Source organism: Nerophis ophidion, linkage group LG26 (genome assembly GCF_033978795.1).
Source record: "Nerophis ophidion isolate RoL-2023_Sa linkage group LG26, RoL_Noph_v1.0, whole genome shotgun sequence".
NCBI lineage: Eukaryota > Metazoa > Chordata > Actinopteri > Syngnathiformes > Syngnathidae > Nerophis > Nerophis ophidion.
Genome location: NC_084636.1, coordinates 28,988,581 through 29,014,771, shown reverse-complemented (window position 1 = coordinate 29,014,771; position 26,191 = coordinate 28,988,581). Strand labels below are relative to the sequence as shown.

At 41.2% G+C, this 26,191-nt stretch overlaps 2 protein-coding genes and 1 long non-coding RNA gene across 6 annotated transcripts in view; 1 reads left to right on the top strand and 2 right to left on the bottom strand.

Annotated features, from left to right (window-relative positions):
- tnni3k (TNNI3 interacting kinase) overlaps positions 1–10,295 on the bottom strand; it is a 60,944-nt gene extending 50,649 nt beyond the window's left edge. For both annotated transcript variants that reach the window (XM_061888286.1, XM_061888287.1), the window contains exons 1-4: positions 10,106–10,295; positions 9,876–9,984; positions 9,716–9,801; positions 5,064–5,161 (exon numbers count right to left, since the gene is read on the bottom strand). In XM_061888286.1, coding sequence (XP_061744270.1) covers positions 5,064–5,161; positions 9,716–9,801; positions 9,876–9,984; positions 10,106–10,145 — 333 coding nt within the window. In that variant the 5' untranslated portion in view covers positions 10,146–10,295. The remainder of the gene's footprint in view (positions 1–5,063; positions 5,162–9,715; positions 9,802–9,875; positions 9,985–10,105) is intronic.
- LOC133543613 (uncharacterized) lies at positions 9,717–14,250 on the top strand. 2 transcript variants are annotated; one of them, XR_009804426.1, is made up of 3 exons: positions 9,717–9,858; positions 10,200–10,318; positions 12,249–14,250. It is a non-coding gene; the product is annotated as an uncharacterized LOC133543613 (long non-coding RNA). The 2 variants fall into 2 exon arrangements; XR_009804425.1 differs by lacking the exon at positions 9,717–9,858 and having other exon boundaries at positions 9,861–10,318.
- Positions 11,853–20,275, bottom strand: fpgt (fucose-1-phosphate guanylyltransferase). 2 transcript variants are annotated; one of them, XM_061888289.1, is made up of 6 exons: positions 20,174–20,275; positions 17,369–17,546; positions 17,121–17,288; positions 16,212–16,304; positions 12,074–13,526; positions 11,853–11,962 (listed from the first exon to the last, which is right to left on the bottom strand). In XM_061888289.1, the coding sequence occupies exons 2-5, from the start codon at positions 17,460–17,462 to the stop codon at positions 12,115–12,117; spliced, it is 1,767 nt and encodes a 588-aa protein (XP_061744273.1). In that variant the 5' UTR covers positions 17,463–17,546; positions 20,174–20,275; the 3' UTR covers positions 11,853–11,962; positions 12,074–12,114. The 2 variants fall into 2 exon arrangements, with proteins under 2 accessions (XP_061744273.1, XP_061744272.1); XM_061888288.1 differs by lacking the exon at positions 20,174–20,275 and adding an exon at positions 19,859–20,153.
- Positions 20,276–26,191: the final 5,916 nt, after the last annotated feature.

Genomic DNA, 26,191 nt, shown 5'->3' with positions numbered 1-26,191 from the left:
TCGCCACCTCATCGCAGGGCCATTTAGTATTTTTAGGTGATATATTTTGCACTTCTTTTATGATATATTTTACTATTGTATTTTATTCTCTGAGCTGCAACCTTATCGTGGTAGAGGAGTTTGCGTGTCCCAATGATCCTAGGAGCTATGTTGTCCGGGGGCATAAAGCCCCCTGGTAGGGTCTCCCAAGGCAAACAGGTTCTAGGTGAGGGATCAGACAAAGAGCAGCTCGAAGACCTATATGAAGAAGAAACATCATGGACCCAGATTTCCCTCGCCCGGACGCGGGACACCGGGGCCCCCCTCTGGAGCCAGGCCCGGAGGTGGGGCACGATGGCGAGCGCCTGGTGGCCGGGCCTGTTCCCATGGGGCCCGGCCGGGCACAGCCCGAAGAGGCAACGTGGGTCACCCCTCCAATGGGCTCACCACCCATAGCAGGGGCCATAGAGGTCGGGTGCATTGTGAGCTGGGCGACAGCCGAAGGCAGGGCACTTGGCGGTCCGATCCTCGGCTACAGAAGCTAGCTCTTGGGACGTGGAACGTCACGTCACTGGGGGGGAAAGAGCCTGAGCTAGTGCGCGAAGTCGAGACATTCCGGCTGGATATAGTCGGACTCACTTCGACGCACAGCAAGGGCGCTGGAACCACTTCTCTCGAGAGGGATTGGACCCTCTTCCACTCTGGCGTTGCCGGCAGTGAGAGGCGACGGGCTGGGGTGGCAATTCTTGTTTCCCCCCGGCTCAAAGCCTGTACGTTGGAGTTCAACCCGGTGGACGAAAGGGTAGCCTCCCTCCGCCTTCGGGTGGGGGGACGGGTCCTGACTGTTGTTTGTGCTTATGCACCAAACAGCAGTTCAGAGTACCCACCCTTTTTGGGTACACTCGAGGGAGTACTGGAAAGTGCTCCCCCGGGTGATTCCCTTGTCCTACTGGGAGACTTCAACGCTCACGTTGGCAACGACAGTGAAACCTGGAGAGGCGTGATTGGGAAGAATGGCCGCCCGGATCTGAACCCGAGTGGTGTTTTGTTATTGGACTTTTGTGCTCGTCACAGTTTGTCCATAACAAACACCATGTTCAAACATAAGGGTGTCCATATGTGCACTTGGCACCAGGACACCCTAGGCCGCAGTTCCATGATCGACTTTGTAGTTGTGTCATCGGATTTCCGGCCTCATGTTATGGACACTCGGGTGAAGAGAGGGGCGGAGCTTTCTACCGATCACCACCTGGTGGTGAGTTGGCTGCGATGGTGGGGGAGGATGCCGGACAGACCTGGGAGGCCCAAACGCATTGTGAGGGTCTGCTGGGAACGTCTGGCAGAGTCTCCTGTCAGACAAAGTTTCAATTCCCACCTCCGGAAGAACTTTGAACATGTCACGAGGGAGGTGCTGGACATTGAGTCTGAGTGGACCATGTTCCGCACCTCTATTGTCGAGGCGGCAGATCGGAGCTGTGGCCGCAAGGTAGTTGGTGCCTGTCGGGGCGGCAATCCTAAAACCCCCTGGTGGACACCAGCGGTGAGGGATGCCGTCAAGCTGAAGAAGGAGTCCTATCGGGTCCTTTTGACTCATAGGACTCCGGAGGCAGTGGACGGGTACCGACAGGCCAAGCGGTGTGCAGCTTCAGCGGTCGCGGAGGCAAAAACTCGGACATGGGAAGAGTTCGGGGAAGCTATGGAAAACGACTTCCGGACGGCTTCGAAGCGATTCTGGACCACCGTCCGCCGCCTCAGGAAGGGGAAGCAGTGCACTATCAACACCGTGTATGGTGCGGATGGTGTTCTGCTGACCTCGACTGCGGATGTTGTGGACAGGTGGAAGGAATACTTCGAAGACCTCCTCAATCCCACCAACACGTCTTCCTATGAGGAAGCAGTGCCTGGGGAATCTGTGGTGGACTCTCCTATTTCTGGGGCTGAGGTCGCTGAGGTAGTTAAAAAGCTCCTCGGTGGCAAGGCCCCAGGGGTGGACGAGATCCGCCCGGAGTTCCTTAAGGCTCTGCATGCTGTGGGGCTGTCTTGGTTGACAAGACTTTGCAGCATCGCGTGGACATCGGGGGCGGTACCTCTGGATTGGCAGACCGGGGTGGTGGTTCCTCTCTTCAAAAAGGGGGACCGGAGGGTGTGTTCCAACTATCGTGGGATCACACTCCTCAGCCTTCCCGGTAAGGTTTATTCAGGTGTACTGGAGAGGAGGCTACGTCGGATAGTCGAACCTCGGATTCAGGAGGAACAGTGTGGTTTTCGTCCTGGTCGTGGAACTGTGGACCAGCTCTATACTCTCGGCAGGGTTCTTGAGGGTGCATGGGAGTTTGCCCAACCAGTCTACATGTGCTTTGTGGACTTGGAGAAGGCATTCGACCGTGTCCCTCGGGAAGTCCTGTGGGGAGTGCTCAGAGAGTATGGGGTATCGGACTGTCTTATTGTGGCGGTCCGTTCCCTGTACGATCAGTGCCAGAGCTTGGTCCGCATTGCCGGCAGTAAGTCGAACACATTTCCAGTGAGGGTTGGACTCCGCCAAGGCTGTCCTTTGTCACCGATTCTGTTCATAACTTTTATGGACAGAATTTCTAGGCGCAGTCAAGGCGTTGAGGGGTTCCGGTTTGGTAACCGCAGGATTAGGTCTCTGCTTTTTGCAGATGATGTGGTCCTGATGGCTTCATCTGACCGGGGTCTTCAGCTCTCGCTGGATCGGTTCGCAGCCGAGTGTGAAGCGACCGGAATGAGAATCAGCACCTCCAAGTCCGAGTCCATGGTTCTCGCCCGGAAAAGGGTGGAGTGCCATCTCCGGGTTGGGGAGGAGACCCTGCCCCAAGTGGAGGAGTTCAAGTACCTAGGAGTCTTGTTCACGAGTGAGGGAAGAGTGGATCGTGAGATCAACAGGCGGATCGGTGCGGCGTCTTCAGTAATGCGGACATTGTACCGGTCCGTTGTGGTGAAGAAGGAGCTGAGCCGGAAGGCAAAGCTCTCAATTTACCGGTCGATCTACGTTCCCATCCTCACCTATGGTCATGAGCTTTGGGTCATGACCGAAAGGATAAGATCACGGGTACAAGCGGCCGAAATGAGTTTCCTCCGCCGTGTGGCGGGGCTCTCCCTTAGAGATAGGGTGAGAAGCTCTGCCATCCGGGAGGAACTCAAAGTAAAGCCGCTGCTCCTTCACATCGAGAGGAGCCAGATGAGGTGGTTCGGGCATCTGGTCAGGATGCCACCCGAACGCCTCCCTAGGGAGGTGTTTAGGGCACGTCCAACCGGTAGGAGGCCACGGGGAAGACCCAGGACACGTTGGGAAGACTATGTCTCCCGGCTGGCCTGGGAACGCCTCGGGATCCCCCGGGAAGAGCTAGACGAAGTGGCTGGGGAGAGGGAAGTCTGGGTAACCCGGCTTAGGCTGTTGCCCCCGCGACCCGACCTCGGATAAGCGGAAGATGATGGATGGATGGATGGATATTTTATTCATCCTTCTAAGTTACAATGTAAATGTAACACTGCGTGCACCTGTTTTTTTTTTCAAATTGTTTCTTATGTCTGTACAGCACATTGGCCAACTGGAGTTGATTTTAAATGTGCAATATAAATGAATAAACTGAACTAAAGGCAGAAATTGTAAATTACGATTTCAGTGCATAAACAATGTTGATATCCATAGTTATATTTTGATAAAGACAGTGAAAAACAGTGTACTCGTAAACGGGAAGTGTAACCAAAAGACAACAAATATGGCTGTTGAAGTTGTAGGCCTCCATGTTTTTCCAAGTTTTCATCTGTTTTGTCCTGTAGAATGAAGTCTGGAGCACCAGATAGTTTAGATAGATTGATAGATAGTACTTTATTTATTCCGTCAGGAGAGTTCCTTCAGGAAAATTACAATTTTCAGCACAATCCCATTCAAGATCAGACAAACATTACAGGGAGACAGAACAGGATCGACATGTTTATTGCATAGTTTGCATTTCGTATCTGCTTTTAGTGGTAAGATCTAGGCCCCTTGCATACTCAGATAGGTCGCACTCTGTTTGCCGCACAGCAGCCATGTTGGTTTGGTGGCTCACCACTTAGTGTACTTTGCTCAAAGGTCACGTTTCTGAATACAACCTATTGCATTAGGCCTCAGGCTGCGATCCCACATGTGGCTCAATACTTTAACCTACAGGGGTGTCCAAACTCTTTCTAGCGAGGGCCTCACACATAAAAATTGACGGATGTGGGGGCCACTTTATTACATTTTGTACATTAAAGATATTAAAACCAATACAGTGTAGGTTAATCAGCGCTTAAGTATCTGAATAATCTTAGCTTTGTGTCATAAATAACAAAGAAAATCAGCGTTTAAATATTTGTCACCTATAAAACAAAATATAGACAACAGTGGGGGCCATTTTTATATTTTGTTAATTTGTTAAAAATGTTTATGAATAAATACAAATTGCTCAAATTAAATATATTTTAAAATGCAAAACTGTGTCAGCTTGACAAATCATAATATTTTCAGTTAATAGTATCAAAATTTCCGCTTTGTTTTTTGTTTTTTTCTTCCTTAGAAATGTATTGTTAATAATATCTCGACAATATGCTAAGTGCCAACAAAACTCGAGCTGTAGGCCGCAAATGGGCTCTTTGGACACCCCTGGCTTAGACCAATGTGAGAAAATGACACATTACATGATGTAACCTAAATACTTCAAATCCAAATGCTGTTTGCTGGGTTGACCATGTTGACTATCCTTATATTTACCATCATACAGTTCACAAAAAGCTCCTTAAAAAATATTTTAAAGATCACCCTTTTACACAAAGAAGTAGGGAAGACACAATGCATGTTACGTACCGTATTAGTCATTTTTGCATGCTTTTTTTTGGCTGTCGTTTAACACTTGTCCAATCTTGTCTTTGGTTCAAGTTTGAGCTCAGGTGAACCGACCACACCAGGGTTCGGATGATCATGGTCACACTTGACCAAAGAAACGGACCAGAATTCATTTTAACCAACCTATACATAACATTTGTGAAGGCACCCTTATTGGCAAAGTAGCTCAATTATATCTACGGTGTATAGTGTGTACCTTGTACGCGGCCAAGTGGAGTGCAGTGAATCCATTTTTGGTCAGTCTGGAAGGACGTAGACCTTTGACCATTAAAGAACTGATGTGTCCCTTGTTACCTTGGAGACACACACAAAATAATGTATAGATAAGTCAACAAGTACTTGGAGAGTGATACATTTTTGTTGCTTTTATACGCTATCACAATTTGGATTTGAAACAAGTCAAAGCTTGAGCTATCTAATTTTTTTTTAAAAATCTGAAAATGTAGATTATTGTAAATAAAACTTCAATAGTGCCGCAAATTAGGAACTTAATTGATTCTGTGGCGGAGCTCGTAATTCAAAACAATCCAGTCAATACCACCCATTGAAATTAATTTACATGTATTTAATTGGTGCTTTGCTGCCCCCAAAACACACAATTTTAACATGTGACATGCCTTTTAAAAAGGAAATACTTTAAAAAAAAAAAAAAAAAACTTTTAGAAAACTTCAATGAAAAACAATACTTTATAAGAGTGGCTCTCAAACTTTTTTCCACCAACATTAAAATAGCGTAGCATAGTAGAACTAAGTATTAGTAAAAACAAGGTTTTAACAGGAATATTTAATATTTCTGGCCGTAGTAACATTATACACAGTTTGAACAGTAACACTGTAATCAAACATTGTAATTTAAAGGCCTACTGAAATGAGATGTTCTTATTCAAACGGGGATAGCAGGTCCATTCTATGTGTCATACTTGATCATTTCGCGATATTGCCATATTTTTGCTGAAATGATTTAGTAGAGAACATCGACGATAAAGTTCGCAACTTTTGGTCGCTAATAAAAAAGCTTTGCCTTTACCGGAAGTAGTAGACGATGTGCGCGTGACGTCACGGGTTGTAGGGCTCCTCACATTCTCACATTGTTTATAATCATAGCCTCCAGCAGCAAGAGCTATTCGGACCGAGAAAGCGACGATTTCCCCATTAATTTGTGCGAGGATGAAAGATTCGTGGATGAGGAAAGTTAGAGTGAGGCACTTAAAAAAAAAAAAAAGCGACGGCTCCGGGTGGCGGCAGTGGGTGCGTTTTAGATGTAATTAGACACATTTACCAGGATAATTTTAGAAAATCCCTTATCTACTTATTGTGTTAATAGTATTTTAGTGAGATTATAAAGTCATACCTGAAAGTCGGGTGGCTGCGGTGAACGCCAGTGTCTCTGAGAGAAGCCGAGGAGCCAATATCACAGCTGCCTTTTTGACAGCTACAGGAGGAAGTCGCATAATCCACCGAAGTCTCCGGTAAGAGCCGACTTAATATCACAATTTTCCCAACCACAAACTTGCTGGTTGACGTAGAGAAACATGTTCGCTTGACCGCTCTGTGTTAAAGCTTCACAACAAACAAAGAAACACCGGCTGTGTTTCGGTGCTAAAGGCAGCTGCAATCCACCACTTTCCACCAACAGCATTCTTATTTGACGTGTCAATTATTAATTGAACAAATTGCAAAAGATTCAGCAACACAGATGTTAGAATTACTGTGTAATTATGCGATGAAAAGAGACGACTTTTAGCCGTAAGTGGTGCTGGGCTAATATGTCCGCTACAACCAGAGACGTCACAAACACGCGTAATCATACGCGTCATCATTCCGCTACGTTTTCAACAAGAATCTCCGCGGGAAATTTAAAATAGTAATTTAGTAAACTAAACCGGCCGTATTGGCATGTGTTGCAATGTTAATATTTCATCATTGATACATAAACTATCAGACTGCGTGGTCGGTAGTAGTGGGTTTCAGTAGGCCTTTAATCAAGGGATTTTTATAGCGTACCCCTAGATGGCGCCCATGGACAAATAACAAAGTTTGACAATCAATGCAATATGCAATTTTTTTTTATGAAGTAATATAATACTAATGTACAGTATTCAACTTGTGAGTGGATTGTTTTGGTATCTCCTTCCAGCTGCTTCTTATAAACATACCGGTATATGAATTTAACATTCTTGGCTGGTGTTGGACTAATTTTGCTTCCATATGGTGCATACTTGCTGTGATACCCCTCAAACTGCTTAGCCAAGTTGGTTACACACTCTGTTATGTTTTTGATGATCCATTTGTTTTAATTGAGTGAATATCACCCACTTCTTCTCAGCTCACTTTCTTCCTTCCCATGCTTGGAAAAACAAAATTATGTTAAACTTTAGCTATGAGCTAATGCGAGAGGGCAAAACCAAATGTTTTGGTCGGTTATTACAGGGTTCACTGTGACATTTGCTGCGGAAACTAATGGTGTGGATGCTTGTTACTCAAATTTCTGCTTGAGGCGGCGTGCCTCGGTTGGTAGAGCGGCCGTGCCAGTAAACTTGAGGGTTCCAGGTTTGATCCCCGGCTCTGTCATCCCTGTCATTGTGTCTTTTGGCAAGACACATTACCCACATGTTCCCAGTGCCGCCAACCCTGGTTTGAATTTTGCTTAAAGATGTAAATAGGTTTCACTATTTAAAGTGCTGTATTAATATAATTCACTAAAGCATGATTAGTGGAGACACAGCCCCTATATCAAAATAGTCTTTGTTGAGGCACCCTTAAGTTAAGGTACCACTGTTTCACTTTCGGGCTATATGCGTGTAATAAATAAGTATGTACTTTTCCCACATGTTTCTATGTTACAGCCTTATTCCAAAATAGAATGAAAACATTGTTCTTTTCAAGATTCTACACACAATACCCCAATAATGACAATGTGAAAAGTTTTGCAAATGTAATAAGAATTTCAAAATCACACATACATTTTATTTACAGCCTTTGGTCAATAGTTTGTTGATGCACTTTTGGCAGCCATCACAGCCTCAAGTCTTTTAGAATACGATGCCACAAGCTTGGCACACCTGTCTTTGGGCAGTTTCTCCTATTCCTCTTTGCAGCACCTCTCAAACTCCATCAGATTAGTTGGGAAGCGTTGGTTTTCACCCAGAATGTCTGTGTACATTGCTGCATTCATCTTTCCCTCTATCCTGACTAGTCTCCCAATTCCTGCTGCTGAAAACCATCCCCACAGCATGATGCTGCCACCACCATGCTTCACTGTAAGGATAGTATTGGCCTGGTCATAAGTGATGACTGGTTTCGTCCAAACATGATGCTTAGAATTCATGCTAAAAAGTTCGATCCATGTCTTATTGGACCAGAGAATTGTGTTTCTCATGGTCAGAGTCTTTCAGGTACATCTCGGAAACGTTTCACTAATAAATGGCTTCCATTTGACCACTTGACCATATAGACCTGATTAGTGGATTGCTGCAAAGATGGTTGTCCTATTGAAAGGTTCTCCTCTCTCCACAGAGGAAAGAATTATGTTGCTCTGACAGTGATCATCTGGTTCTTGGTCACCTCCTAAACTAAAATAAGATGTATGCAGCAATGTACAGAGGCATCCTGCATGAAAACCAACACTTCCCATCCAACCTGAAAGGAGCTTGAGACGTGCTGCAAAGAGGAATGGGCGAAACTGCCCAAGGTTAGGTGTGCCAAGCTTGCGGCATAGTATTCAAAAATACTTATGGCTGTAAATACTGCCAAAGGTGCTGTCATGACCTGGCAGCCCTGCCTTGTTTCTGGGTCATGAGGCATAGCCACCTGTGCACACCTGATACTAATTTCCTCCTGACTCCAGTTTTCACTTGGCGCCAGTAGATTACCAGATAGTTCACCTTTCAGTCACGCACATCTCCTCTGCTTTGGCTCCACACACGCTTCTTGTTCCCTGTGGCTCAGTCTTGTGTTGTTACTCTTTTACACTTCAGGTGTTCTATTTCTGTTCCTCACACTTTAAGTATGCATCCTTAGTTATTTCGTACTCAATCCTTTTTTGAGTACTCTTTTTGTTATTATTTTTATGCTCTGCGTTGGGGTCCTATTCCGGCTAAGCCGATCATGACAGGTACATCAACAGAGTATGTACTTACGTACATGTGTTTTTTTAATTTTATTTTACCCACCTACTCAGTGGCCTAGTGGTTAGAGTGTCCGCTCTGAGATCGGTAGGTTGTGAGTTCAAACCCCGGCTGAGTCATACCAAAGACTATAAAAATTGGACCCATTGCCTCTCTGTGTGGCACTCAGCATGAAGGGTTGGAATTGGAGGTTAAATCACCATAAATGATTCCCGGGCGTGGCACCGCTGATGCCCACTGCTCCCCTCACCTCCCAAGGGTTGATCAAGGGAATGGGTCAAATGCAGAGGACAAATTTCACCAGACCTAGTGTGTGTGTGACAATCATTGGTACTTTATCTACTTGACTTTACTTTTAACTTTATTTGTAATACATTTGCAATTAAAAAAAAAACTTTTCACATTGTTATTATGGTGTGTGTACAATTTTGAGGACAACAATGAATGCATTCCATTATGGAATAAGGCTGCAACCTAACAAAATGTAGAAAAAGTGAAGCGCTTTGAATATTTTGTACAATATGTCCCTTCAGAAATTTCAAATCTGTTGTAGTGGTGTGTTAAGACAATACGGTTTAAAATGATTGCTTTTAAGCTACCTGTGGTCACAGACTCTCAACCAATACAAAAAACAATTGTTGTCGTTCAGTATCATTCTGGTCTTTCAGTCTGATTGTGTATTGTTGACAAGTTATTAATAGTGCGTGGTGGCCACACATACCTTCGCATACGCAGCAGAGATGCAGCAAGGACAGGCCCTTCTCCGTTCGGTAGTTCAAGTTCACTTTCTGAAACGCCTCGTCGGAGCTAAGCCACAAAGAAAATCAACGGAAAGCCCGAACCACCCAGACAAGATGCAGGCAAGTTTCATGTTGGCTCACCTGAATGCTAGTTTGAGGTCCACAAGTTCACTGTCTTTAAGCTGGAGGTCATCTTCCAGCTTCTCTAGGATCACCGAGTACGACTCACTCACCTTCTTCTTCCATTCATCTTTAGCAGCAAACACAAATGGTCTACTAGACATGATTCAAAAGTATAGGCTCAAACCATTCAAAACAACTGAACCTCACACACTAGAGCTATAACTCACAAACAAAAGCTGTAACAGTACCTGTACACGTCTGTGATGGTCTTGATTTGTAATTCCCCATCGATAAAGTCTGTGACTGATGATATGTGCAGTGTTGTCGTTGGTGAACAGGCAGGCATACAATCTCTCACTCGGTCACAATTGCACTCGTCCAGATGAAGAGGATCAAGGCTGTGGGCTAAAAATAATAACGGCCAACGAACAACCCCGACAACTGATCTCCCATCATCGCTGGTAAGTGTGTGTGTGTGAGAGAGCAAAGGTACACCTGGTGTTGTGAGGGGACAGAGTTCAGAAGGACAGAGGACACACTTTTGGGGGGAGGGTCTGAATCATCTTGTCCTTTTGGGGGAACAAGACCCTGCTGTTATTCATAAAACATTGCCTTAGGCATTCTACAAAATCCATATTTATGTTGGTGATAAAATCAGCAAACAATAACATAGTTCAGGAATCCATATAATGTTACATTTGGACTATAAATGTTTTTTAAATCACAAATTATATGTATGGGCTCAGGCCCAACCATAAAGATAAACACATTTTAAAAAACCCACATGATTTTGTAATATTAAAAAAAAAAAAGCGTTAGATTTTTGCATTACACAGTTTATTTATCATAGTTCCAAAAAAATTGTACACTTACTTTGTTTAAAAAAAACATTTAGACAACATTTAACAAAATATTTTGACGTAAAAATGACAAAAAAGTAGAAAATAAATTACATTTACAGACACATATTCGGAATGGGAATCTTACAACTCAAGAGTCGATTCAGAATTCATTCTCAATTAAACACAATTCTTGATTTACACCAAATCGATTCTTGAAAATTATAAATCAATTCATAATCGGATTAATCGGAATCACGATTTGGATGAGAATCAATATTTTTGAGCACCTCTAACATATAGATTTATATATAAAACATGTACTGTATATATTTTGTCGGCGTGCCGGAAAAAAATTATTTACATCTGAATCGTGATTCTTATGTATTACGATTCTGACTCGATTCAAATTTTTCATGAAACGATTTTTTAAAAAGTTGTTTTGAGGCCATCTTTGCTTTTACTCAGTGTGCATATATGTCAGGAGAAAAGGGGAGCTTTTGTAAGCTCAAACCAGTTTTAAAAAGGTTTTTAATATAATTTACATTCAAATTAATAGATTGCGAGAACCGGTTTACTAGAATCAAGAACCATTTGAATCAAGAATTGTATCTGAATTTAATTTTCACCCCAAAATTTGGAATCAAATTGAATCTTGAGTAGTGGGAAGATTCACATCTTTAATATTATGTATTTGTTAGCCCAAAATAGGTCTGATTTCTGTTCAATACAGTGCATATTTTCATCTGATCAAAACCGTTTGAGTATCAAAATGTTCGGCTCGGTCAAAAGTAAGACACCCTGGCAACCATTTCATGTTCATTTTTCCAAATATCCCAGATTACCGAGAATTCCAGGTTTTGCTGGACATTTATCCCATTGAAAATGAAAAGGACATTTTTCAAACTTCCACACACTCCACTCAGCCTGGACATTAAAACCAATGTTTTCTGATAAAAAAAAAATGTCTAGGTTTTCCAGGAATTTCCATCGTTAAACACCACTGTTTTTCTCATTTTTTCTTTCGACTACTTCTCCCACATTTGTCATTCGATTTTAACTATTCCACCATCAAGGTGTTTCCCTTTGTCAGGACAATCAGGCCATCCATTCTATTTTTCTCCTGAACAAAGTCATTAATGAGCAAAACAACAACAAAAGTATCTCATAATTTATTATGTATTTATTTGTCACAAAGTCTTGGAATATTGAAATAGAAGAGAAGAATAGTTGCAGTTGATTGTTTTTGGGTTGACCAACTTCCATCTGCAGTGAAAAATGTGGTGCACGTTAACATTTGGAGATAAACAAACTAGATAAGAGGTTGATTTAAAAAAAAATATATTCATAAAACAGTTGTTACAGGTGTAATCTTACCAAAATCCTAATTTGAGTCTGAAGAAAAACCGTCACTCTCCTCATTCCTTCGCGGGAAGCCTTCTCTGTGCAATTTCATACCCAAGTCTGTCTGTGAAGTTCTGCATCTCCTGCAGATTCTGACACTGTAGGGCCTCTTGCAGTGATATCAACTTCCTGTCTTGTAACTCTAAAGCAGATCCGCCCAGGACGGCCTGCAGCATCTTGAGAGACACAGAGAACGAGCTCTTTGCATCAGAGCAAACTGGAAACAAACAGGCGTTCCACAAACTACAGCGGGACGTGTCACCGGAGAACCTCAAGACTTGGTCTCCCAGCCCCCAGCTGGATGTGCAGGCGTCCAGAGTCACCCCGCACAGGGTCAGTCCTTCCATAGACGCAGCAGCTTCCACGCCGGACTTTAGGTTGTCGTCGACTCCAAAAGCGACTGTTACAAAGCCGCTTCTGTTCTGCTGGGTCACACAAAGTGTATGTATAGAGACTCCGTCGGGCACTGACAAGCCTGGACTGACCCAGCATCGGCTGACCAGTGTGCCCTTGCCTACAGACACCCCCTCTTCCAGTCTGGAGTACTCCACCACGGACCCGGCTCCTACAGAGCAACTGGAAAGGAGGAGGCTGGCTAGCACACAGGAATCCTCATTTATGTTTTTATTAGAGAGCACACTGAAATTCCACGATAGGAGGTTCAGCATACTCCTCAAGCCATCAACATCGGTGAGATGAGAGAGGTACTCCGACGTGGTTCCTATGTGATAAAACTTTGAATTGTTGAGAACAATCACGTTCAACGGAGTCCCTCTGAGAAGATGGAAAATCTTTTGGCGGACGTCCACTAGGCTACTATCATGTTTGGTGACGTTGGCTGTGTTGCAGGTGTGTTCCATCGTGGCTTGCTGGCCTAACGCTTGGAGAAAATCGCTGTATGCGTCAATCTCGCACTCTAAAGGTCCTAGCTCTTTGAGCACATTAAGGAGACATTGAGAAGTATCAAAGTCCATGTAATAGGTGCTGTCTGTGTAGACAAACTCTGGATCACATATTGGAAAACAATCGCTTTTCTTCTTACAAACAGCATCGCTTTCTCGCATTTTTTCAATGCTCGGTTTGTGAAGAAAGCGCAAGCAGATTTTCGTCTCCATTTTTCGAAAAGCCGAGTCCTCAGGTGGCTCCAAGACGAACACGCCGTGGGTAGTGCCAACATACAGCGGCGAGGGGTGGGCTAGAGCAGTGAAGCCGGGTTTGTCGAACACCAGCCTTTCGTCATTTGCGATACTGTAGAGCTCGATGTCGTCGGCGCAAGTCACCAGCACGCCAGGCTTCATGTGAGAGGGGAAATCCACATATATGGCCAGCTTGAGCTCCAGCATTTGGTAGAGTGGGTCACCCAGCGGCAAGGTGGTGAAGATCTTCCCGAAGGCGCTGGCACTGGGCAGGCGCTGACTCAACCCTCCTGGAGGGAAATTTTAGGGTTCTCATGAACATATATACCGTTTTTTTCGGACTATAAGTCGCAGTTTTTTTTCATAGTTTGGCCGGGGGGTGTGACTTGTACTCAGGAGCGACTTATGTTTGAAATTATTAACACATTACCGTAAAATATCAAATAATATATTTTAGCTCATTCACGTAAGAGACTAGACGTATAAGATTTCATCGGATTTACCAATTAGGAGTGACAGATTGTTTGGTAAACGTATAGCATGTTCTATATGTTATAGTTATTTGAACGACTCTTACCATAATATGTTACCTTAACATACCAGGCACCTTCTCAGTTGGTTATTTATGCGTCATATAACCTACACTTATTTTAAATTGCCTTTCAAATGTCTTCTTGGTGTTGGGTTTTATCAAATAAATTTCCCTAAAAAATGGTACTTATACTCCAGTGCGACTTATATATGTTTTGTCCTTCTTTATTGTGCATTTTCGGCAGGTGCGACTTATACTCCGAAAAATACGGTGTTGTGTGGTTGCAAGTCATCTTTGAAAACTGGTGTCTAATAAGGTCATTGTGGGTGTTACACAGTATATTGAAACGTACAGAGCCAGAGTGGAAGTGTTTTTGCACTTCTGTGTTACTCTTCGTATTTAATGCACAGTAAAACCTGTTTCTTGTGACTTTGAACACAAACATAAGAGGTGATAGGTAATAAAGGATTTTTCAACCTCCATCAGATAGTTGCTGTCATTTTCCTCCATTTGTGCAGATTTCAGTTTTTCTGTTTCCATGTATGATGTACTCTTGTCTATGGATGGGCGGTATAAATCTATATTGTAAAAAATATTGCAGGCTCCTGCGATAACGATATATATCAAGATATAATATTTGGTATGTAAATGATGATATAATTTCAAAATGGGTTACAAAAGCTCCTAATTTATCTGCTGACATATGCGGTAACGTATTGCGTCATTTCTGGTTGCATTATTTTGTCAAAACTTTTATGAATATACTGTTAATTTACTGTCATAGATGGTTTCATTATGCTGTAACATGGTTCTAAATTTCTGTTCAGATGTAATAAACTCTTATTCTTTTGTTTTTTGAATACCGTACTTTACACCAGTTTTAGAAAATACTACAAATTTGAGTATTGATCCAATCCTAAGTAGTTACAGAGGCACTATTGGCCACATAAATGCTCTATACTGTTACTTTAGATGTTCAATATTATTGAATGAAAACATTTATTAATACAGTTTAGATCACAGTAATAAACAAAAACACAGGATGGTGATGTAACAATATCAATTAAATATCCAAATTATTTCCTACTAATGGCTCTGATTTAAATCATTTGGTTTTTACCCTTAAGTCTTCCTGAGCCCAGGGACTTATATATTTGATAATAAAAAATATTGATCTAACCTATTGAACAAATAATGATATTGTACTTGTTATTGTTACTCTTGATATTAGTATTGATCCACCCACCTTTGTTTACATTCTAGAGTTCTAGCTTATCCTCCTATGGTGTGTAATGTAACATGTTAAGCTATTATTTGTCCACCAGGGATGGTAATTGTAAGAAACGTGGTTTATTTGCCGCCACGGAGGCAAGGGTTGCTGATTAAGAAGTGGCCTTGCACCGTGGACGAAAGTTAGCCACGAGCTAGAATTCTACATTGCATTGAAGACTTGTTTGTTCGCTTGTTGCTGACAAATTTGCAGACACAACTAGAATGTGTCATTAACCTGCATTATCAGAATATAACAGTATTAAAAACCCCATCATTGACCAAATTTATATCATTGATATCCAATATCCCCTTCATAGCGCAACTCTTATCTAACAGCGCGGCTGAAGTAATTTCATTGTAAGTCTTGACAACAATTACAATATGTCTTCTGGTGGCTAAATATCTAAAAATATATATTTTTAATGACTGCATTTTGTTAGTTACTGTGGTAGAATCAAGGTTAACACTGCAGTGCTTTTATTTTGAAGTTTAGTTTGAACTAAACAAGTAATCACTGCATTTGTGTTTTAATGGAGGGTGTTGCTGTTATTTCATGCTGCTCGAAAGTTAACAACATTACAACACGTGTCGGCGTAAACTGACAGTTTTTCCAAAGAACTGACCCTGTAGGGCAGGAGTAGGGAACCTATGGCTCTAGAGCCAGATGTGGCTCTTTTGATGACTGCACCTGGCTCTCAGATAAATCTTAGCTGACATTGTTTAACACGATAAGTAATGAATAATTCTGCTGGTAGTTACAGTGTCAAAAATAACGTTCAAAATATAAAACATTCTCATGCATTTTAATCCATCCATCGGGTTACTACCGCACCTGTTCAAGAAGTCGCATTAATGGTAAGAAGTATTTTATTTATTGTTTGTTCGCTTCAGAATAACAGTGTTATTAAAAAGAATAAGATACTTATTTTATTATACTCTAAAAATGTTGGTTTTACTTCAAAATGCACGCATTTAGTTGTGTTCAGTCTTAAAAAAATATTATATGTACTTTTTAAAATATTTGGCTTGTATGGCTCTCTCAGCCAAAAAGGTTACCGACCCCTGCTGTAGGGTCTCAAATTTCATGTCAACATATTTGTCATGAAATTGGTCGACCTACGTGGGTTGTAATATAAAAGGGTTTCACTGTATTGATATTAGTTGTACTGACCTGCATGGATCATAAGGACTTTCATTTTGCAAAGAGCTTTGCCATAGATATCTCTAAGGTTCTTCAGAGCGTGCAGCGTGGAGCCTCCATTGCCTTGAAAACAAAAGAGACATTGGTCATGGAATTAGTTTTTAGATTTTTTCAAAACAAACCAAAAGCATTCTTTATCTACACCATAGAAAAAAAAAAGACATTTCCAAAAAAAGAAAATTACAAAAAGAAACATTGTGTGCAGGAAGAAGCAAACTTATAATGTCCAGTGTTGCCAGGTACTTTGAAAAAAGTAATCTGATTACTGATTACTTCTTAAAAAAATAACTTATTTACTTGACAGATTATTTTATGAGTAACTGAGTTTTATTACAAGTTACTTTCCGCAGCTGCCGACAACACCACTTGTTGTTAATGCCTGTTGCTGTTATACCCTTGCTGTTTTTCCAGTTTTTGTGGTTCCTTCTGTTTAATTTTGTATCTGCAGTGTGCCAAGGGCCAAAGACAAACAAGTAACTAAATGCTTGGTTCCACCCCACTTTTCTTCGCGAGGGTTATGAGTCATTCTTCATCTAAATGGAATATATATGAACATCCTAGCAGTCGGCATCCTAACAACAGCAGACATTGTACAGTAGGTGATGTTTTATTATATTTGTTGGCTCTCATAAAGTCGACAGTGACAGTTACAAGTGATAGTTGAAAAAAAAGTGAACATTGTGATGTGTTTTTTAAATTAATGCGCTGCATATGCTTAAATTATAAAAATATGTTAATATTAGATGTTATTATAAATGTGCCCATTATTACATTATATATATACTTACATGTAAGTTATTATGTATATAATAACTGATTGAACTAGCAAACAAGCATTTGAGTAAGGACTATATTAATTGAGCAGGTTGCCACACTCACCTATTTTACATCCAGGGGGATCTGAGAAGACTTTGTAGGGAATACCAAGCGGGAGTACTTTGCGGTCAACCTTTTTTTTGATCTGATCCTCGTAGGAATATTTCTGTCTCTCGTCCATGGCAGTCACGACCACCACGTCCCAAAATGTACCACTGTCCACTTGCCGACCTTCAGGTAAAGACGGCACAAGACATTTTGAAATTAATAGCTGTAAACATATTAAACAATCAAACAGTTTGAAAACTCACCGCACAAAGACTTAAATTTCATAAGCTTTTCGACTGTTGCATTTTTGATGTCAAGGATAGACCTTTGGTTCACGTCATCACGTACAAGGGCCATTTCATATGTGTAGAAATTGCGCTGTCCTGTAGGTTTTAAGTGAAGGAGTTGAACTTGCGTCGCTGAATGCTTTTATTGCATCATCTGTGAGCAGAAACAACAATGAGGATTGTAGACATATTCTGTGTACTTCTCTTTTTTCCCTTTGTCACAACAGAAGCACATGCATACTGTACATACATACATATATCTATCCATCCATTTCTACCGCTTAACCCTTACGGGGTTTCGGGGGAGATGGAGCCTATCACAACTACACTCAGGCACATTATGTATATGTATATATACATATATATATATATATATATATATATATATATATATATATATATATATATATATATATATATATATATATTAGGGATGTGGGAAAAAATCGATTCGAATACGAATCGCGATTTTTACGTTGTGCAACTCAGCATCGATTCTCATTTTTTTTAAATCGATTTTTTTTTTATCAGTCCAACAAATCAATACACAGCAATACCATAAATGTGCAATCAATTCCAAAACCAAACCTGACCCAGCAACACTCAGAACTGCAATAAACAGAGCAATTGAAAAAAGACACAAGCACGACTCAGAACAAACCAAAAGTAGTGAAACAAAAATGAATATTATCAACAACAGTATCAATATTTGTTATAATTTCAGCATAGCAGTGATTAAAAATCCCTCATTGACATTATCATTAGACATTTATAAAAATATAAAAAAAAGAACAATAGTGTCACAGTGGCTTACACTTGCATCGCATCTCGTAAGCTTGACAACACAGTCTGTCCAATGTTTTCACAAAGATAAAATAAGTCGTATTTTTGATTCGTTTAATAGTTAAAACAAATTTACATTATTGCAATCAGTTGATAAAACGTTGTCCTTTACAATTATAAAAGCTTTTTTTTTTAAATCTACTACTCTGTTAGCATGTCAGCAGACTGGGGTAGATCCTGCTGAAATCCTATGTATTGAATGAATACAGAATCGTTTTGAATCGAGAATCGCGTTGAATCGAAAAAAATCGATATATAATCGAACCGCGACCCCAAGAATCGATATTGAATCGAATCGTGGGACACCCAAAGATTTGCAGCCCTAATATATATATATGTATATATATATATATATATATATATATATATATATATATATATATATAAATATACACACACACACACACACAGATAAACATATATATATACACACACATATACATATATACACAAGCATATATACAACACACCCATACATATATGCACACACACACACCCACATATATATATGCACACAAACATATACATATATATATATATATTAACATACACACACACACACACATATATATATATATGCACACACACCAAGTACAGTAGCGAATCTAGTCGATACTACTAGGATTACGTCGATATTTTTTGGTATTGCTATTGATATATTTTTAAATATATATCATAAACTCGGGCTTCACGGTGGAAGAGGGGTTAGTGTGTCTGCCTCACAATACGAAGTTCCTGCAGTCGGGATCTTTCTATGTGGAGTTTGCATGTTCTCCCCGTGAATGCGTGGGTTCCTTCCAGGTACTCCGGCTTCCTCCCACTTCCAAAGACATGCACCTGGGGATAGGTTGATTGGCAACACTAAAAAATTGGCCCTAGTGTTTGAATGGGAGTGTGAATGTTGTCTGTCTATCTGTGTTGGCCCTGCGATGAGGTGGCGACTTGTCCAGGGTGTACCCCGCCTTCCGCCCGATTGTAGCTGAGATAGGCGCCAGCGCCCCCCGCGACCCCGAAAGGGAATAAGCGGTAGAAAATGGATGGATGGATATCATAAACTCAGGAAATATGTCCATGCACACATGAGGAATTTGAATATGGCCAATGTATGATCCTGTAACGGATTGATACCCAAATTTGTGGTATCATCCAAAACTAATGTAAAGTATCAAACAACAGAAGAATAATTGATAATTATATTTTAAAACAAGTGTAGTTTGGCCACATATGCGGTCCTCTACAAGGTTTCTCATAGTCATCATTGTCACTGTCACCGACGTCTCACTGGGGTGTGTCTTCCTTGCCCTTATGTGGGCTCTACCGAGGATGTCGTTGTGGTTTGTGTTGTGGTTTGTGCAGCCCTTTGAGACATTAGTGATTTAGGGCTATATAAATAATCATTGATTGATTGACGTACAAGCTCGAAACAGGAAGAGGAAGCCCGTAACTGTGTTTTTAGCAACGTTAGCTAACACTCAGCAGCAGACTGTCGACCAAAAGTTCATTGTAGCGAACTCGACCTCGGCCTAAATGTACACAACACGTCTCAACATTGTTACCAACAGTATTATGACTTCACAACATTATTTTTTACACGACTTGAAGAAGCGAACACTTGCGACATACCTCGGTCAAAACAGAAGCGTGCACGTACAGCTGGAGCCGCGCACGCGTCGTGACGTCATCACGTCACAACATTCCAGATTGCGCTCGCTTGTTAACGTATCACGCATATTTTGACACATATATAGACGAAAGGACGTAACAACAATGGTGTGCAGTCCGTCTAATTGTCATAAATGCAGACGAGGCGTGTTGGCTGAGTTCTCAACGGTAGTCCTAAGCATGGTCATGACAACATCCGCGCTCCCGGCATGGTGATAGTGTTGTGTAGTTCGCGAACGATTCGTTCTGAAGAACGAATCTTTTGAGTGAACGTACTGAACCGAATCACTTCCTGAACTGATTATTTCCTTTCTAAATTCAGTTAAGCTCCACTGCGACCATGCCGGTATGAGTGGGACTGGCGCGAGTCACGTGATTCACGTTCGCAAACGTACTGACGCAGGGAACTGACTGTGTCGCGACGTGAATCACGTTCGCTAACGCGAGATCTGCGGCTGGGGAAACTCTAACTGCCTGAGTCATGATTCGCCGACCAGCACACATTTTTTAAATCTATTTTTCATATCGTGTTTATTATATACCGCTTTTTAGAGTGATCATAATTGTTAAAAAAAAAAAAAAAAACACCACATTGGATGTGATATAAAAGGAAGAGTGATTTTTATTACATTTTTAAAACATGTATGTTTTGTTAGAAACATTACATGTTAAAATAATAAAATGTAATGTGAAAAAAGAAAACTTGTAGCACATTTTTTCCATCTAGTCAAATCCACTGTGAATTGTTAAAATAAATGTAATGTAATAATGTAGAAAGTAATTGCATTTCAAACACATTTAAGAACAAGTTTCAATTTGGTCGTCGTGTCAAATGTTAAAATGTAAAAATAATAATACCATTTGTAAATGTGTATGTAATTTTTATCACTTTAAAAAACTTTTTTTTTTAAATTTTGTTTTCAGATCCATTTTAAAATGTCATGGACACTTCATGGAGAGGACACAAAAAAAAGAAGGAAAAAAAAGAAAATAATATCCATCCATCCATCCATTTTCTACCGCTTATTCCCTTTCGGGGTCGCGGGGGGCGCTGGCGCCTATCTATATTTGTAGCAAATTTTAAAATAAATTGTTATTATCTTGTCAGATTCACACACAGCGAGATCTGCAGCTGGGGAAGCTGTTACTGACTGACTCATGATTCCCCGACCTGCACGCAGAAGTGATTCGGTGAACGAATCAATTTAAGGAACTGATTCTAGTGATTCAGTACAGTCAAAAGAACTGCCGATCCCATCACTATCAAAGGGTGGTGGTATCGACCCAAGTAGGATTAATGTCGATACGAAGTTGAGTATCGCTTCTGAATTGATACAAGCGTGATGAGAGCGATATTTTTCAGTTCGCGTCCGTGTTTATTTTCATGAATATGAGATAGACCAGGGTTCCCCAAACTTTTTGACTATGGGGCCACATTGGGTTAAAATAATTTGCCTGGGGGCCTATTTATATTATGTCATTTATATTTTTTATCAACAATTTATTCGCTTTATGCTGCACTCATTTTATATATATATATATATATATATATATATATATATACACACCTATATATAGAAATTGTGTGTGTGTATATATTTGTGTATACATATAAATATATATATCTATATCTGTGTGTGTATATATTAATGTGTATATATGTGTGTGTGTATATATGTATGTACGTGTATATATATATATATATATATGTGTGGGTGTAGATATATGTGTGTGTATATGTATATATAAATATGTGTGTATATATATATATATATATATATATATATGTGTGTATATATATATATATATATATATATATATATATATATATATATAATATATATTAGGGGTGGGCAGATTAATGCGTTAATTACGAGTTAACTCATCAATCTATTATTGCCGACAATTATTTTATCGCGCATTTGCGTATGTTATTTACATGCTTTTATTTTGTTAACGCCTTTTCTTATAAAGATGGCGGCGCCCGGACGGGCTTCGGCGTGGAGGGGCTGTTGGTAAAGATGGAACATTTGGCAAAAATACCGGACAATTCTGCAAATTTCATGGCTGGCTTACAGCGTGGTCACTCCGGGATCACTTACAACCGCCAGACAATTCTGAATGTGGATAGATCGGGCCGTTTTGGACTGAATGACGCGTGCTTGCTAGACCGGCTAACTAGCATGGGAATACTTTGCCGGCTACATCCAGCGGCCTGTGAAGCAGCGGAGTATATGTGTTGTCTGTCTATTTATGAATAATGCAGACGAGGCGTGTTGGCTGAGTTCTTAACGTTTGCTTTCAGAGCGTGCATATCACAACATACAAGATGCCGTCATGGTGACACAACCTATACCGGGCTACCTCGCATGCGCGTCACTCCTGTTGCATGCTGGGTAGGGTAGTTCTCATTACATCACAATATTGTACCATGTATATGCGTTCAGTTTATCAAAGCACCAAGCAAACAATCGGAAAATTCGCATCATATCAATTCCTAGATATGGTCATAATTATTTTAAGTGCACTACGCATAATAAACACACATTATTAATATTGCTACTACGGATAATTTAATCAAAAATTCCCTAAAACAGCCCACTACCTATGATATAGGTTTTTTAAACCTATATCATAGGTTTAAAAAACCTATGATAGGCGTGCTGTGCCCTCCGGGCAACAGCAGCAAGGCTCTGCCTGGCCGCAGACTGGCCTCATAGTCCTTATAAATGTTCAACCAACCTTTTTAAGTTCCGGTTCGGTAATTAACATAGACGCCATTTGCATAGTACCTTGGTAGCTGTTCAGCCAACCCTTTTAAGTTACGGTTTTAAGAAGTACCAAATGTTGAAACTGTAGGTCAGGGTGGTGTGTGTAAAAGCAGAATGCCTGTGTCAGTCTCCCAAGTAGCAAAATTGTTAAAGCAAACAATCTGATGAAAGTTCTGTAAAAAGCTGACATTCCATATTGGTTTTGCCATTGACTGGTGATTTTGATATGCTGTCCACAAAGTGTCAGACAGCAAAATAGATTGTCAATGTTCTAATAACAGCCAGAGCCTTGAAAGTTATAACATGTTGAAAAATGTGGAAGGAGTAGTTGTTTGGGAAAACTGGAATTCTGGAAAATCCTGGACTTTTTTTGAACTAGGAAAATGGGAAGTTTGAATTTCCAGAATGGTGCAATGTGTTGAAGGTGGAATAATTTGAATAGGTTAAAAAATGTGGAAATGTTGTATTGTTGTATCTTTTTTTGTATTGTTTTTTCCCTTTTTTTTATTAGAAATTTAAAACTAGATGAGGTAATTCCTGAAAGAATTGCGTGTGAATGCTCCAATGCTGAAGATGAACTGAAATGTATATATTAATGTGTATATATGTGTGTGTATATAAATGTATAGACATGTATATATATGTGTGGGTGTAGATATATGTATAAATATGTGTGTGTATATGTGTATATGTGTATATATATTTACATGTATTTATGTGTGTGTGTGTGTGTGTGTGTGTGTGTGTGTGTGTGTGTGTGTGTGTGTGTGTGTGTGTGTGTGTGTGTGTGTGTATTTATATATAAATATGTGTGTGTGTATGACAGAAGACACCACCTGAGTAAATGTAAAACTACAAAGAGCAGACTGCCAAAGATGCCAAAGACTCTTATACCGCAGGATTTTTTATTTTGTCAATAATCGAAAGGATAAGATCACGGGTACAAGCGGCCGAAATGAGTTTCCTCCGCCGTGTGGCGGGGCTCTCCCTTAGAGATAGGGTGAGAAGCTCTGCCATCCGGGAGGAACTCAAAGTAAAGTCGCTGCTTCTCCACATCGAGAGGAGCCGGATGAGGTGGTTCGGGCATCTGGTCAGGATGCCACCCGAACGCCTCCCTAGGGAGGTGTTTAGGGCATGTCCAACCGGTAAGAGGCCACGGGGAAGACCCAGGACACGTTGGGAAGACTATGTCTCCCGGCTGGCCTGGGAACGCCTCGGGATCCCCCGGGAAGAGCTAGACGCTGGGGAAAGGGAAGTCTGGGCTTCCCTGCTTAGGCTGTTGCCCCCGCGACCCGACCTCGGATAAGCGGAAGAAGATGGATGGATGGATGGAAATAATCATCAAACGTCGCCGTTGATGTCAGTGATGCTATTTGGAACTGAAATAATATATTTAATAAGTATAGAAAAAAAACAAGGAGTCCGGGCAACAGCAGCGAAGGTCTGCCCGGCCACCGGGGAGCCCATGCGTGCTGTGCCCTCCCGTCCAACACTCAACGAGGCTACCGCGCATGCTCTTCACTACTGTAGCATGCTGGGTAATTGAGTTCTTACATTCCCTAGCTCAGTGGTTCTCAAATTGGGGTACGCGTACCCCTGGGGGTACTTGAAGGTATGCCAAGGGGTACGTGAGATTTTTTTTAAAAATATTCTACAAATAGCAACAATTCAAAAATCCTTTATAATTATATATATTGAATGATATTTCAACAAAATATGAATGTAAGTTCATAAACTATGAAAAGAAATGCAACAATGCAATATTCTGTGTTGACAGCTAGATTTTTTGGTGGACATGTTCCATAAATATTGATGTTAAAGATCTCATTTTTTGTGAAGAAATGTTTCGAATTAAGTTGATGAATCCAGATGGATCTCTATTACAATCCCCAAAGAGGGCACTTCGCTGACCGTTCATCAATCAATCAATCAATCAATGTTTATTTATATAGCCCCAAATCACAAATGTCTCAAAGGACTGCACAAATCATTACGACTACAACATCCTCGGAAGAACCCACAAAAGGGCAAGGAAAACTCACACCCAGTGGGCAGAGAGAATTCACATCCAGTGGGACGCCAGTGACAATGCTGACTATGAGAAACCTTGGAGAGGACCTCAGATGTGGGCAACCCCCCCCCCCCTCTAGGGGACCGAAAGCAATGGATGTCGAGCGGGTCTAACATGATACTGTGAAAGTTCAATCCAAAGTGGCTCCAACACAGCCGCGAGAGTTCAGTTCAAGCGGATCCAAGACAGCAGCGAGAGTCCCGTTCACAGGAGACCATCTCAAGCGGAAGCGGATCAGCAGCGTAGAGATGTCCCCAACCGATACAGGCGAGCGGTCCATCCTGGGTCCCGACGAGCGGTCCATCCTGGGTCTCGACTCTGGACAGCCAGTACTTCATTCATGGCTGAGTATATCTGTTCACCGTGTTCAATGGAGAAGTCTGTTCTACAAAATTTACAGGCAACATACCCCTTCCCCTTCGAACTCTCCTGGATAAACTGAAATTCTTGTTTCCATTCGTTTTGGAACTTGCAAGCGTATTTCTTCATTTTGCTCGTTCGCAGGTGTAATATATTGAGGTGGAGTCAATAACCAGGCGACGTGATGAAGTTACGTCTCTTTACTGTGGGCTTCAGATCAGACTGTATAATGCCTTTGTTCCTTGCCTGCACTTAATTGTAGAATATATGTAGAATATATTTATATTATTCATATTTAATATATTGTATATATAATATATTGTTCTGTAATTCACTGTAGCAATTCAATGAGACTTCACTGCCATCGGACCAGCCAGTGTGGGCTTCACGGTGGCAGAGGGGTTAGTGCGTCTGCCTCACAATACAAAGTTCCTGCAGTCCTGGGTTCAAATCCAGGCTCGGGATCTTTCTGTGTGGAGTTTGCATGTTCTCCCCGTGAATGTGTGGGTTCCCTCCGGGTACTCCGGCTTCCTCCCACCTCCAAAGACATGCACCTGGGGATAGGTTGATTGGCAACACTAAATGGTCCCTAGTGTGTGAATGTGAGTGTGAATGTTGTCTGTCTATCTGTGTTGGCCCTGCGATGAGGTGGCGACTTGTCCAGGGTGTACCCCGCCTTCCGCCCGATTGTAGCTGAGATAGGCGCCAGCGACCCCAAAAGGGAATAAGCGGTAGGAAATGGATGGATGGAATAATATATTGTATATATTACATTATTTATTATTATCATTGTTTATTGTGAGCGAACTGTGGTGCTGAATATCCCTCAGCCCCCAGGGATCAATAAAGTACATTCTATTCTATTCTATGTACAGTAGATGACAGTACTGTCCTGTGTAAGAGTCACACCATTGCTGAGTCTGTTCTCATGGAGCTTACAAAAACAGGTACCACTGGCAAATAAGAAAGTGGCCACTAGTATATGTAGACACGTTGCATAGATATGAACAAGTAGATATTAGACGCAGACCACAGTCATGCAACTGTGCCTTCTGGCAACATTAACCATGGGCTGCCCATACACCTTATACT